At 41.4% G+C, this 14,351-nt stretch overlaps 1 protein-coding gene across 1 annotated transcript in view; it reads right to left on the minus strand.

The window, feature by feature from the left end:
* Nucleotides 1-14,351, minus strand: part of ARHGAP28 (Rho GTPase activating protein 28) — a gene marked incomplete at both ends in the record, with an annotated part of 73,236 nt that overhangs the window by 26,101 nt on the left and 32,784 nt on the right. The window contains 2 exons of the mRNA XM_082290550.1: nucleotides 816-1,033; nucleotides 5,566-5,765. Of these exons, the coding sequence (XP_082146676.1) occupies nucleotides 816-1,033; nucleotides 5,566-5,765 (418 nt within the window). The remainder of the gene's footprint in view (nucleotides 1-815; nucleotides 1,034-5,565; nucleotides 5,766-14,351) is intronic.

A 14,351-nucleotide genomic window follows, 5' to 3' on the forward strand; every position in this document is an offset into this window, starting at 1 on the left:
GAAAACACAGGAAGGGACAAAGTGATATCTAACGAAAAATAGTTTCTTGGAGTTCTGCAATGGCAAAAATTTTAATATTAATTTCAAAGGTGAGCTTGTGAGCTTATTGGTGACTCCACTGAAGATATCACGAGTGATAAACATAAAATCATGCGTGTTGCTTTGAGCAGTGCACTAAGCTCACGCAGTTGACTGCATTCACCAGAATCAAAACATGTGGTGACAGGAACTTGTGCATTCAGAGCTATCCTGAGGGAAAAGTGGAGGAAACCTCCAGAGGTACTGGTGATTTCTGAAGCCATGAAGCAAATGAACAGTTAATAGGTTTTCATTTGCCACGTTAGTGAAATGTAACTGCCAGTGTACAAGTTACAATCATGCTGGCAGGTGTTTAATTGCTTATGCATTTCTGAATCCCAGTTGCTTCATGAGACCAGTTTTACTTCACTGCTGAGACTGCTGAGTAAATAGCAAGTGTTCCCAGAAGCCATCAAAAATTTGAATAGGTGCCAAGAGTAACTCACCAATTTCCAAAAAATAAAGGAGTAAATGTTAGTCTTAGGAGGTTGCACGAGGAAGGCTGGTAACAGATACAACGTTATGTTACCGGTTAGTTACAAAACTGTGTAACATCTATCGTATTTGGTTTCTTCCTTTCCTCTCAAATGTAGTGTATACAGTCTGGTCTTAGGGTCAGAAACTGCAAATGGCTATGCACTGTCAGTAGGAAAGGGTTCCTGTCTGGCACAAACCTTGGCGAGCTACTTGCAAATTGCATAAAAATTAAGATCAAAGACATTCACGAGGATACTTACAGATGGGTCACTGGTGCCAAAGATGTCTCGCACATCCCGGACTGTGTGCTTGTTCTTCTTCCTCAGGGTCTGAGTGTAGGTGTTGTACCTCTTCTGTACAGCAGCAGCTTGAGTTCTGGTCAGAGTGGACAGCAGGGCTTGGCCATCCTCCTCTTCAGCTCCTGAGATCAGTGTGGATAAACCTACATCTTGCAGCCATTCTGCCTCCAGTTCTCCTTCTGTTGAGAAAGACAGCACGTTAATAAGCCTGATAGTGGAGGGCGAGGGGGCTGAAGGAAAGGAGTTGGCATGACAGACTGCTACCCCAGCCTTTACCTTGAGAATACTCTAATTCCCACCTTTCTTAGGCCAAAAGTGCAAGTTAAGTTAGTCTTGTAAACATATTGTCAACTTTCAGTTTGTCAGTGTCTGCACAGCAGAGGCATATGAGGAGAACAGAAGAGGAATTTCATCAGCATACGCATGTGAGGAAGGCAGCAGGGTAACCAGCCTGACAAAGCAAGGCCCCTGGAAATTAACCCCGAATTCAAGAGCATAAATCCCCTCAGTTACCATTTGTGCCACGCTCACCATTTGTAGCATGCTGTACTGGAGAAGGCCATTTGGCTGACGGAAAGTAAATTGGTATTCCAATTCAAATGAACAGAAATACTGAAGGCATGTATACAACAGAACGATGTATTTGCACACTAATGATGCAATTTGAGATTCCAAAGGGTTGGCTGGTAGTCAGACAGCTCGTGAAGAAGCCACACTGAGAGAAGGACGGTATCCACCTAGTCCAACTGCTTGTTTTCAACAAGATGATTAAGAACCAGAGCTGCTCACTAAAGAACAAAGCTCAGGAAGGGGTAGATGTCCAAGAGGTCATGTAGGGAAGGAAGATGCAGAAATAGCCATCATTGCATGCTAGGTATCATCCTAACTTCTAATGATTACAGACTCACTAGCACTGTACACCCCAGTGTTTCTTGGTATCTCAGTTAGTGACTAATATCTTCTTTAGTCCTGTTCAATACCTGCTTCCCAACTGGCTCAATACTGTAATTGGTTCCATAGTGAGGTTATGCATTGTGGGAAGAGTTGTTTTCGATCCTGGCTCTATTAGACATGGCAGAAGCTTCTGGCATCTTTTCACAGAGCCACACCCGCCATCCCCTCACTACCAAAACCTGTCCATGTGAAGACAATACAGGTTTTCAGCTTGCTACCTGTTACATTAAATGAATATGCCCTATCATTATTTGACTGGGAGAAGGTCCCCACCTACCTTTTCTGCATCACTCAGTAATTTTGAATTTTGCTGTCATTGTTTTTGATATGTGGTCTTTTTCAAGTAAGCAGTCATAGTCTTTTAAAATTTCTCTTCACATAGAAGATTTTGAGGTCCTTCATTTCAGTTTTGTGAGCAATCCTAGCTCAGCAGTAAGCTGCTTGACACAAGAGAGTAATTTTGTTCCAGCCCTGATTGAAGAAGAGGTACTACAAATAAACATGTCAAACAGGAAATGGATTCATTTGCAGCATGTTCTATAAAACAACTTCTCAATGCACTTATTGTTCTTGTCCCAGTGCCAGTCTTAATGGCAGGTTGGTATTTCCACTATCCCTTTATTGCCACTTCTTGACATCAGAATGCAGGCTGATCGATGGACACCAGTTTGCTGCACTTTGGCAGTTAGATACACAAAAGAGAAAATTACAGGACTGGGCTGTAGGGACAAGCAAAAGCATCTTACGCATGTGCCATCACTGACTTCATTGTTAACTGCCCTGCCTCTTTACAAAGCACTACAAAAATAGCTGCTTCTAAACCCCCTGCTCTGTGTTAGCCAGGGGTGTGACCAGCCCTGTATCCCATTAAATAGCTTGTCTCTGCTCTTATCCTTTCTGTATCCACAGACAGGATGATAGACTGTTCCTTTTCCTTCTCTGTAAGCTTTGAACCAGTGGTTCTCCTGCTATTTTCACTCGTTTCTAAGAAGGTCTCTTCTCTTGTGTGCCACTCTTGGAGCCACATCTGTCCATGTTTCAGCTTTTAAATTATATAAATTTTGGCTTTTGTCCTGACATATTCTTTCCAAGAATTGAGTCTGTAATCAAACTTGCTAAGAAAAATAGCAGAGCAGACATGAAATTCTGCCTGCTTACTAATCACTCTGTGACTTGTTTTCTCTGGCTTTTGCCCTTTTCCTGTTTCAACCACTCACAACAATAGACTAACATAGCAACAGCAATCAGAGGAGTACAACTACTAAAGACAAGAAATTTATGCATTAAAAACCCCTCAAAATTTTATGACACATTGGTATTAAATTACGGTTAACCCCCACCCCCCCACCCCCCCCTTGTTACTTTACAAAGCATTATTTTTATAGTGTTAGCTACTTATACAGCTGGGTCTTGATTCTGTGTTTGATTCTGCTCCACCAGAAGACAAACAGATAATTGAGAGGGTAATTGAGAGTTTGCTAGGAAAGAGGCTAGTCTTGCTTTGAATTTCAGATATAACCTGAAATAGCTCACACATATAACCTTACAGCCTTCAAGCCTTGTAACAAAAGTTGTAAAGCAATTCTGCACAGCATGAGCATCTTAAATACCCCATGATTTTCTCCTCCCCAACATTTTCATCCCTTGTGTCACTTGTTATGATCTTGTGTTCTTTTTTGACTGTATTTGCTAACATCAACAGAGTAAGTGTGTTGTTGTCTGTCCCTTGCACATGATGTCTGGCAAATCACACTGAAGTTTTGACAGTTGTGCCTGCCTGGTTTCTACCACACTTTGGCCTCCTTCTTAAGGATCTTCAGCTCTTCGTCTGAAAGACATCTCAAAAGGGTGATGAATATTTGCTTTTATTTTGCCCTGAGGGTTTCCACATTGATTTTTAGTGTTTTCATCGTCAGCACGGAGTATTATCCTATTAGGGCCTTAAGAGAACTCAATATTATTTCCAAGATTTATAATCCCAGACTGAATATATTCCTGATGTTAATAACTAGGACAAACACTGCCTGATTGTGTGTGGGTGTATGCAATACATATATATATGTTTAAGACAACAATATGAAGGTAAATGAAGTGTGGAGATATATTGCATTTTGACTTGCAGTCTCATTTTTAATTCAGGACAGAGGGGAAAAAATCAATGCGATGAGGTGTAATCAGACAAAGGGTAACATGGGACTGCAGCAGAGTTTGGGCTGTTGAGAGGATTTAGTTCAGCAGTGATGAAGCTGATGGAAAAGTTTCTGGAAAATGAGATGCTGAGTTGCCTTGTCCTACTAAGTTATCCAGCTTGGCAGCTCACAGATTTGTGTCATTCCCCTGACTGTGCAGACAAGTCAGGGACACCTGTTAGTTCATCCTGACAATTGCATGGAGGAGGCACTGAGAGGTTCACAATCTCCTCCTGGAGTCTCCAAGCTAAAGAGTATGGTCAGACAGGAATTTTCACAATAAGGAACAGAGGAGTGCAGTTTGGATTTAAGCTGATCGACCATAACCTTCACGGAAGACCAAGATTTCTGGTGAACTGATCTTCCCCCTTTGCTTCCAGGAGAGCCCAGCTGGAAATGAGTGAATGGCAGGTGTTTCCCATGGAAACAGTACATGGCTGGAGCTAGATACCTCTGTGTGGGTTACTCACCATGACTGGTTGCATATTTGATTGCTTAATAAAGTAGTACGTTTCCCCCCTCTACACCATTCTTCCTGGTAGCAGAATTTATGACATCCCATTGCACGTCAAGGTAAAAAAAATGCATCATCACTCATGTTAATAATTGTGTGGAAGGAACACACCATCGTTTCAAAATCTATCCCTAGATCAGCAGTTACCAGACTAGTGGCAAGGAGCCACAGAAGGGTTGCAGCAGTTATCAGAGGGTCACAACCTCAGAAGAAGTTTGGTTTCATTGTATACACCTGGTGTTTTGTGTTACACAATATAACACATTTGTGAGTGGGGTCCTAACTGGAAAAAAAATGGGACCTGCTGTTCTAGATGTTATCAGATCATGATAACACAAAGCTGCATTGCAACAAGCTAGCGCACACTATTGCACGCTTTTCCAAATACAGTACCTGACAAGAGAGGGGAAAACATGAAGGTAACAGAATGAGGTATTAATACCTTCAGGATACATTGTATAAGTGATGAATGAATTTGGTCAAGTGGAGAGTCTGAACTAGGCAGGCCTCCATACATTCAGACTTATCTCTAAACCCTCCTTGAATGGTATCTTAATTGGGCAATCTCAGGGAAACAGGCAGATATCAAATTCCTGATAGCACTAAATGACATCTAACCAAAAACCGCTTCAGGACTTTAATAATTTCTGAATCATATCCTACAAAAAGTCAGAAAATTTAAAATTCCAGCATACTAAATGAACATTTTGCTACTTTAAATATTTTAATTTGGTCTATTTAATGCTGGAAATTTAGTTTTCATTGAGTGCCTTTCTTCTCTGAATTACACCGTATCTGTCCTCCCGAAGCATAAATAAAGTCAATGCAAAGAAACTTACTTCAGAAGTTAATTACTGGCTCCAGTGTATAAATCAGACTGAATTATTATTTCTTGCCAGTCATTGACTGTGATGTTCAGAAGTGGAGCTACAATGATCATAGACTCAGCCTAGCACTTTTGCTTGGACTGTGACAACGAGGAAGGAGATCAGGGCATGACTCTTTAGAGAGGAGGCAAAGCCAAGGTATGAGGAAGAAGTGTTTGTGTGCTCACCATCAGCAGGTTTAAACTCCAAGAGCATTGCTTCTTCAGATCCATCTTCTCTGCTCTCCTTGATGCTCTCTACTTCACACCAGAAGTCCTCCATGGAAGTGCTGTCCATGGAAGCCTGTGAATTGGAGCGACTGAATGCAGGAGGTGCTGACTCGTTGGAAAGCATCCGGTTAATTCTTCTACAACGAGAGAGAGACTTTCTGAAAAGAGAGAGTGATACAAATAAAATTATCTTTCTAACTATTAATCTACTATTATCTTATTCTAAAATTATCTGTGCTAACTTGTGCCATGCAAATGGAGCAGGCAACCAGGGTTTGACCTGTGACTGTACCAGGAAGTAGGGAACAAGGTTTTAGAGGCCAAATACACAGTTCTGGTAATTGTCACGGTCTCTGTTGCTCATAACAATTATAGATGGATATGTATTTTGCATCTAATTTATCTCTTTAATGTCCTTCAGCATTTCCCACTCTAGAGGGAACTCAGGAAATGCAATTTTTATTTCTAATACTGATATCCATCTAATGAGACACTGAAAAACTATTTTCACTTCTTTGTGCCTCAGTTTCTCTTTCTATCCCTTCCTGTTTTCCTTACTGGCTGAAATGCTTCGGTGAAAACTTCTCTGGGGAAAGACAATGAGACTTGAGAACACTGAAATATTTTACAAACTCATCTTCACTCCAAAAAAGAATTAAAAACCTGAAATATTTTAATTTGGAAGAATAATTACCTTTTATTTTAAAACACTTTAAAAAAGATTCGGGTTTTTTTTCTTAAATTAAGTTAAAATAAAATAATTTAAAAAAAATTTGACTTTGAATTAAAATAGTATATTCTAGGTCAGACAGAAGGTCGTGATCACAGGTTCAAAAAATTATGATTCACTATAAATCTAGTTTCAAGTTAAGATTCAATACAGTGATTGAATTAAAACAACGTTTGTTCATTACTCTTTTGTTCTTGTCTTTTCCCTACTGTAAGTACTTGCAGCTGAAGACAGTTACACAAATTCATTCAAAATCTCATATGACACCCACCATGAAAATTGTCTGACTCTGCTCTTTTGCATTATTATGGCTGCAATACTGTAAACAGCTTTTGTACGAGTAATTACAGTAGATATAGTAATCACTGGTAATAACCACAACAATATTTGTACAAAGGAGTTAGGAGGTAATACAATTTTGGCACAGAGCTAGACCACAGGAATTAATGGAAAATTCTGACATAAGGTCTTCTGAACCTTCACTTATCTGAATTAATTCAAACGCAGTTCACCTTTCTCTTCCTTTTCTGTATGGCATTATCCTGCCAACACGCCTTTGTTTCAAACCACAGGCATCACTTTTACTCCACTAAAAAAACCATATTTCCTTTTCAGTGTTTCCCTCCTTATCAAAGTTTTCTTAATGGATGTATAAACAATGTATTATTTAATAAAGCTGATTGAGCATGCTTCTCCCTCACTGCACTGCTGCCTCTGCTTTGTCCTTCCTCATCAGTGAAGGGCTGGCTGCTTCCCTGGGGCTTGTAGAGCCTCCTCACTTTATCTGGGTGGTTCCTTCTGGGCTAGGTCTGAGCCCCAGGCTGGGGAGCTGTGGTGGAAATGACAGAGCACAACAAGTCCAGCTTTGGACATAATCAAGCTTTATAAAAGGAAAAGCTCAGGCCTTTTCCTCTTTTTGAACGCTAATAGGTGTAATATGGATAATTCATCTGCCGAACCAGCCCCTGTGCTCTTGGAAGCAAAGCTGGGAAGCAAAGCTTTCTGATGGGTGACAACATTGCAGCAGGACAGAACATGCTATGGCGCGGTGGAGACACGTTCTCTGGGAAGAGAAGTGCTGTCTTCAGAGTTTCTCTCCTTTTCTTCCCTCATAAACAGATTGTTTGCTTTAAAACACAGTGCTGAAACTGTTATTGTTTTAATTAGAACAAGCCACAGTCACCAAATGAGAGAGGAATTTGTGACACAAGTGTGGTTAAAGCTATTTGAGTGCTTCAGTCGTAGCTCTCCCTCTGGGGAGTTGTGAGTTTGAGTTGGCTTTTGTTCCCAAAGCCCCACGTGACTGGGGTACCAGATAAATTATAATCATTGGAATTATGCATCTGGACATGTCAGCCTCTGGGGGCTTTTAATGGATTTCCCTTTCTTTTATGGATTCACCTATGTATCTTCCCCACATTAGCAAGTAAGAAAAAACCAAATATCACTTAAATATGATGAGTTGATACTGTACCATGCATCCCCGAGCAGAGGTTTTAACTAGCAGAAGCAGAACCCTTGAGAAGCAGCCAGAAAACCCCATCTCTTCAGCTGGGAGCTAGGTGGGATGGGGAAACAGTGCCCACCAACCAATTGCTTGTTGCTGTAAAAACCTGAGCTCTTTCATTTAAAAGGTGATCATGAACACAAATAAGGAAAAAGGCAAAACTTCCTGGTACTCTAATGGTGTTTGGGGCCCCTGTTCACTGGACATTGTGCAAGCAGAGGAGATGCCAAGGCCTGGTGTTTGTCCTCCTGCCACAGCTTGTCCCTCACCAGCCTCCTCTTCAGCTCAGGGCCTGAGACCCCCACACTGCTGCTCACTGAGAAACTCATGTCCCCACTTAATATAAACCTTCGTGAAAAGTAAGTCCCTACATGTGCTATATAGCACAGCCCAGAGCTCCCGAGCCAGCAATTGCAGGAAGGAATGCTCTCACCAGTCTGGAATCAAACACGAGCTGGGACGAGAAGAGGGCATCCCTCATAGCATCACTGGCTCCCATCATTTAGTCATGGTCAGGGAATTTAAACATTTCTTGCCCTCCCAGTGTGAATCTTGACCATGACCTTTGTGCTCTTCAGGCGCCACACCACACTGATCCTTGGGCTTCAGCTCCATCAGCACTTCAGCTGGCTCGGACCAAGGCTTTTTATTTCACCATATTAGGAAAAAAGAGGCTTGGTGCGTTGCTGCTTTTCTCCCCACAGTGAGTGTGCTTATTTTGTAATATTACCATACCAAAAAGCTAAATGCAAAATAGAACACGTAGCACGGCAACAACTGCTGTGGCAACCAGCTTTGCCAAATATGTCTAAGGTTCCTGGGTAATTAATGTGCATTTACAACAATATTAAAAGTATGGAGCTTATTTGGAAAATCAGCTAACAAAGTCTCCTGAGAACTTAATATTTGAGGCTTGTTATCTCAACCTGGATTAAACCAAGCTGTGTAAAATTACTATAACAAGAAAGGTTAGGCGGAGGTGCTTTATCCTTGTTGGTAAACATCTGCTTCCAGGTCTGGGACAAACCTTCTCCAATTATTCTGAACCTGCCTATTAAAAGCTCATGTGTTTGAAAGACTTCCAGCTGCCGTTTTGACCCATATACCTGTGGCTTTTGTCCTGGAGGAAGTGGTCTTGTCTTTATGTGATAATGGCAGTTGTCTCCCATTTCCTCCAGCCAAACCTGCTCAAAACAGTTTCAGGAAAAAAAAATCCTACTGAGGAAGCAAAACATATTTTTCACTGCTTTTAATTAATTCTTGAAGGGCACTGTAAGAGCACTGACTTAGCAATCTGCCTGCCTGTCTCATAAATAGCTCAAGAAGCCCAGGTTGCCCGTTACCTGGGAACTCTTGCAAAAGAAAACCTCTGTTCCTGACACATTTTTTCACCCTCAAGCTGTCCTTTTTTTTGGTCTTTTTTTCTCAGTGTCTGAAGTAAAGTTTAGAATAAAAAAAGTTTTCGCTAAGCTGATTTTGTTGTTCCTACAGAAAAGTTGTAAACCAATCCTGTTAGGTAAGCAGCGATCACAAAGTTCATGCTCAGTTTCTTTTGTTCCCTCACATACATGGGCAGTGGTGAGCTAATCTGAAATGGTGATTAAATTAAACACAGGAGGGATCTCAGATCCTGGCTTCCTCGATGGAAAAAGTTGGGAGAGGAGTATGAACCTAAAAGCACTGAGCAAAAATTATAGCAACTCCATGGGATGAGCTGAAATGTTTTCCAGGGTGGAATAAAATAAAAAAAGCCACATAAAATATTGAAAAAGGGAAGAAAAAGAAGGGAAAAGTATATAAGAACTAATGTTATCAAAGAACTCCTCTATTACTGTATATTCACAGGAGAAAGAGTTAAAAAGTGCCAGGAAGGAGAAATATGATGATATCATTTAGAAAGCTTTCTGTGGAAAGATTATTGCAGGGAAGGAGGGTATTTCCATGGGGCACTAGAAAGCTGATTCAGCTGTGTGTGATTGTGGTTTTGGCCTGGTGTATGTTTATAATGCTGATGAAATGCAACAGCTAAACAGGCCTCCTGACCCTATATTTTATCTTCCACATGTGCTGCAGTAGTGTGTTGTTCAGGATCTGATACCACCTATTGATTTCAGGATAGCCAGGACCAATCCAATAAGCTATTCTTATCCCATCCTCAAAGTAAAGGTTTGTAAAACCACACAAAGAGCTGGCTCAGAGACACTTAATGATTGCTCACAGGCTCAGTAATGATAAAGCCAGGCTTCTATTTTGAGTTTAATTAAGTAATGGATGCTAAAGAATCCATAAAACAAATGGGAGCAATAAAGCCATCTTGCAGTTAAAAAAAGCACTTAATTGTTGTTTACACAAAGGGACAGGACATCTTATTCTTGTGGGTTGTTATCCTTTATTTCATTCAGTGGGTCCTGAACCTGCTTCACCACAATTAGTCAGGTTTATAGGAATGGGGAAGGTGAAGGAAGCAAATTGCCCTGGTCATTGTAGGACGAAGATCCACCTTTTCACATTGCAATCATTCTATCAGTATAACCACTTGCTTGGCTCCTCCCAAATGTAAAAAGGGGGATGGTAGCTTGCATTGAAAGGGAAACAACATTTATCCTTTCCTTATTAAGAGCTGCTCTGAATTGTTAGCAATCAGTCATGTACCGTTATTTCTCTTTCTTCTAAATAAAATGTATACAAATTCCAGGCAAAGGAAGAGTCCAGCAATGGGAAATAGTATTTTTGTGCACAGTTCACTCTTTACCCAAATCTCTCATCTTCTGGTTCCTTCCTGGTGACCTTGCTCCTGCACTGTTTGTGGTCTGCTTATTTCCCTCTCCCCATGCTTCATGGCTTCTGATCACAGAGAAGGGTGTATATATCAAACAATATCCCCCCAACTCCATCTACACACTTCTGGTTCTGATTATCTTGCAGATGTTAGGCAAGTTGTAGACAGTGGATGCTAAATCTTCCTTTTCCTCTCTGTAGCATCTAGCATAACAAATACTTAAACTGTCATGCTCACTGGTGCTGTCACCCTGCCCCCCTTTGTAACAGAGTATTTGAGTGAGAGGCAGAGGAGGGTTTTATTTCATTATTAACTTTCTCGTCCTGTGGCTCAGCAGAACTGAAAAAACATGTGAATCTCATTGCTCTTTGTTAACAAAGATGGGTTTGAAAATAAGCTGTTACCTTGCCGTATCAGTTAGATTTCAAAACACAGGAATTCTCTATTTTGCCTGTCTTTGTATTCTACAAAAGATTATTCAAAATATATTTCTGTCAACTTTAATTTTACTCCAGATTCTGCACCTAGGGTGGGTCAACCCTCGACATATGCACAGATTGATGAACAAGATGCTGGAGAGCAGCATTGCAAAAAAGGGACCGGGGTGTCCTGTTGATGGCAAGCTGAGCATGAGCCAGCAGTGTCCTGGCAGTCAGGAGCACCAACCCTGTCCTGAGGGCATCAGGCACAGCATCACCAGCCAGGCAAGGGAGGGGATTGTCCCGCTCTGCTCTGCACTGGGGCAGCCTCACCTGCAGTGCTGGGGGCACTTTTGGGCACCTCAATATAAGAAAGACATTGAGCTATTAGAGAGCATACAGAGGAGGTCCTCAAAGATGGTGAAGGGTCTAGAGGGAAAGCTGTGTGAGAAACAACTGAGTTCACTTGGATTTTTTGGCCTGGAGGAGACTGAAGGGAGACCTCACAGCAGTCAACAGTTTCCTCATGAGGGGAAGAGGAGGGGCAGGCACTGATCTCTTCCCTCTGGTGAACAGCAGTGGTGCATGAGGGAATGGCATGAAGCTGTGTCAGGCAAGGTTTGGGCTGGATATCAGGTAAAGGTTTTTTCACCTGGAGGGTGGTAGGGCACTGGAACAGGCTCCCGACAGAAGCAGTCACAGCACCAAGCCTGTCTGAGTTCAAGAAGAGTTTGGACAATGCCCTCAGGCACATGGTGTGACTCTTGGGGCTGTCATGTGCGCCAGGAGCTGGACTTTAATGATCGTTGTGGTCCCTTCCAACTCAGGATGTTCTATGCTTCTATGATTTTTTGGACCAAAAAGGATTGTCTAAAGAATCTTAAGATTTAAAGACTTAAAAGAGAAAATATTTGTAAGATTTACAGGAATTAAAAGTTTCATTTATTTAATTATACTTTGTCTGCAATTCATCAAGGTACTAACAGACGTTAGAAGATTGAGTTGCAGAGTTTGCAGGTCAGTGTTACCTGCCAACATTTAAAAATGAGTTTCACCTTGGGTTCTTCAACTGTCTTATGCAACCTCTTTGTAAGTGGCAGGGAAGTCCCCCGCTGTAACAAAGGTCACATTGTGGCCACTCTTCAGCCGAGCATGGAGATTGCAGAAGAATCTCTCTCTGTTTGTGGGTTTCAGTGTGAGGGCTCTCACAATCAAACCCTTTGAGCTAGGGCAGTTCAGGGAATATACGCTCTAGGTATTGCCTGCTGGCAACAGTGACCTTTGGGGACATAACCCAGACCTCTCCTCCACACTGGCAATCACATCACTTCAGCATTGGCCCGATGCAACAGAGACAGTGCATTGCATGGCTGCAGTGTGTCTGTCAAAATCTGAAAGGGACTCTATTTCATCTTCTTTCTCCTTACAAAGCTATAGCTACAGGGCAGAAGGGGTTCCCAAATGATTAACACTAACAAGAGTATGTTCTGTTAACCATTTTTTTTTCAAGTGAATTGTAAAGAACTCTTTTCATATATATTAGGAGGAAGCAGCATAAGCCAGTTTTCAATGTTGAAGACTAAAGAACACAAACAGATTGTGGCAGAATATGTTACATGTAATTATCAGTGGGTATGGACAAGATAAGAAACATCTGGACATGCCTACAGGAGGCAAAAGCTGGTCATGAGCAGCTGGTTCAAACATCTTAAACATTTCCAACACATATTTATTGTTAGAAGTGACAAATTCTTTTGTTGTGTTGATGCTTGCTTAAGACCAATTTATTTTATATGAAAAACAAACCCATGTATCCAGGGCAGGACATAGTTTTCCAGGAGGAAACATAGGCACACAGGGCATGTACTGTGAGCTTACAAAATCCTGTGCTTCCAGAAAAAGGTTAGCTCTATTGTGCCTTTACAGTACAAATGACTTGTGTCTGAGCATGGAACACACTGGATGTCACACTTCATCAGTTAGAACTGACGAAAGGCTCCACAAGCATCAGGCTTACTGTGCATGCACTGTACAACTTAGCCACTCCTGTTGAGTAGATGCCTCCATAAATTCCATCTGGCACTCACCCAGAGAGATCCTAGTTAGCTGAGCACCCCAAAATCCAAGGCAAACCCTTCAGATTCCACCTGGACTGAATCTGAAAAGATGTTGTGTGGCAGCCCTGGGTTTGCTACTATAACATTACCAGTCCTTGGCATGAATCACTCAGTGAAGGCACACAAATAGCATGAGGCAGAAGTGTTTTGTTCTGCAGTTTAGGGCAAGAAGCCACCCGGTGTCTTATCCAAAGTAGCAAGCAAAAATGGTTTAGAGTAACATGAAAGAAAAGGATAGCAGGAAGCACAAATACATTAGATTCTGTCTAAACACTGGTACTGCACAAAGTGTTATGCATGCACTCAGTCGCACCTCAGAGAGCTGTAGCAGCGAGGAAGATCTCACAAAGGGCAGTGGAAAAGCTGTCATTCTCTTTTGCTTCCCACTGCTCTGGCAGTGTCACTTCTAGGGTAACTAACAGCCCTGTAAACACTCCCTGGGTGCAGCATGGTCTCATGTCAGCTGGAGTACCTCAGGCCACTGTGCATCCATGTGCACGCAACTACAAATACCAAGGAGTTAGAAGGAGGAGGAGATTAATGTGCAGACTAATCCAGAATATTTTTTCACAATAAAATTGATAAGCCTCTGCCAGCAACTCACATTAAACCAGATTTATTATTTGTAACACAACAGGATACAGTTAAAACTCCAGGAAATGCACAGGTTCAAGAGCTCCAATGGGGCTTAAATCATTGCCCAAGTAAAGAAGAAAACCAAGTGAAATGCATGGGGGATATAAACTTGACAATGTTAGAGGAGTTCTGGCTCTAGAACCACAAATTAGAGTTTTTAGAGAAAAATAAATATTAAAATACTCAGCAGACACAATGAAGCACTGAAACATAAGGGGGCAAGCTTTCTACAGCTTTCAATACATCTTCTAACATTGCCTGCATTTATGATGAAAACGAGAAAGAATACACATTTTTATTTTTATATCACTCTAAAGGAGCTTTCCTTTCGACCAGCATGATTATTATCATTAAGAAACTCACAGTGTTTGTAGGACTTTCTGAAACACTTCAAAAGACAAAGTCAGTCATTTTGGTTGAATTAAGGTAATAGCATAAAGAACTGGACCGTACTGTCTATTGGAAGGTGTCTAATGAAACTACATACATTGCAAGTGTAAGCATTTTAAGGTCCTGATATAAGCAATGGAGGGAGGCAAATACATCTAGAGAGTGA

The sequence above is a fragment of the Coloeus monedula genome, assembly GCF_965178545.1.
Source record: "Coloeus monedula genome assembly, chromosome: 1".
Classification (NCBI taxonomy): domain Eukaryota; kingdom Metazoa; phylum Chordata; class Aves; order Passeriformes; family Corvidae; genus Coloeus; species Coloeus monedula.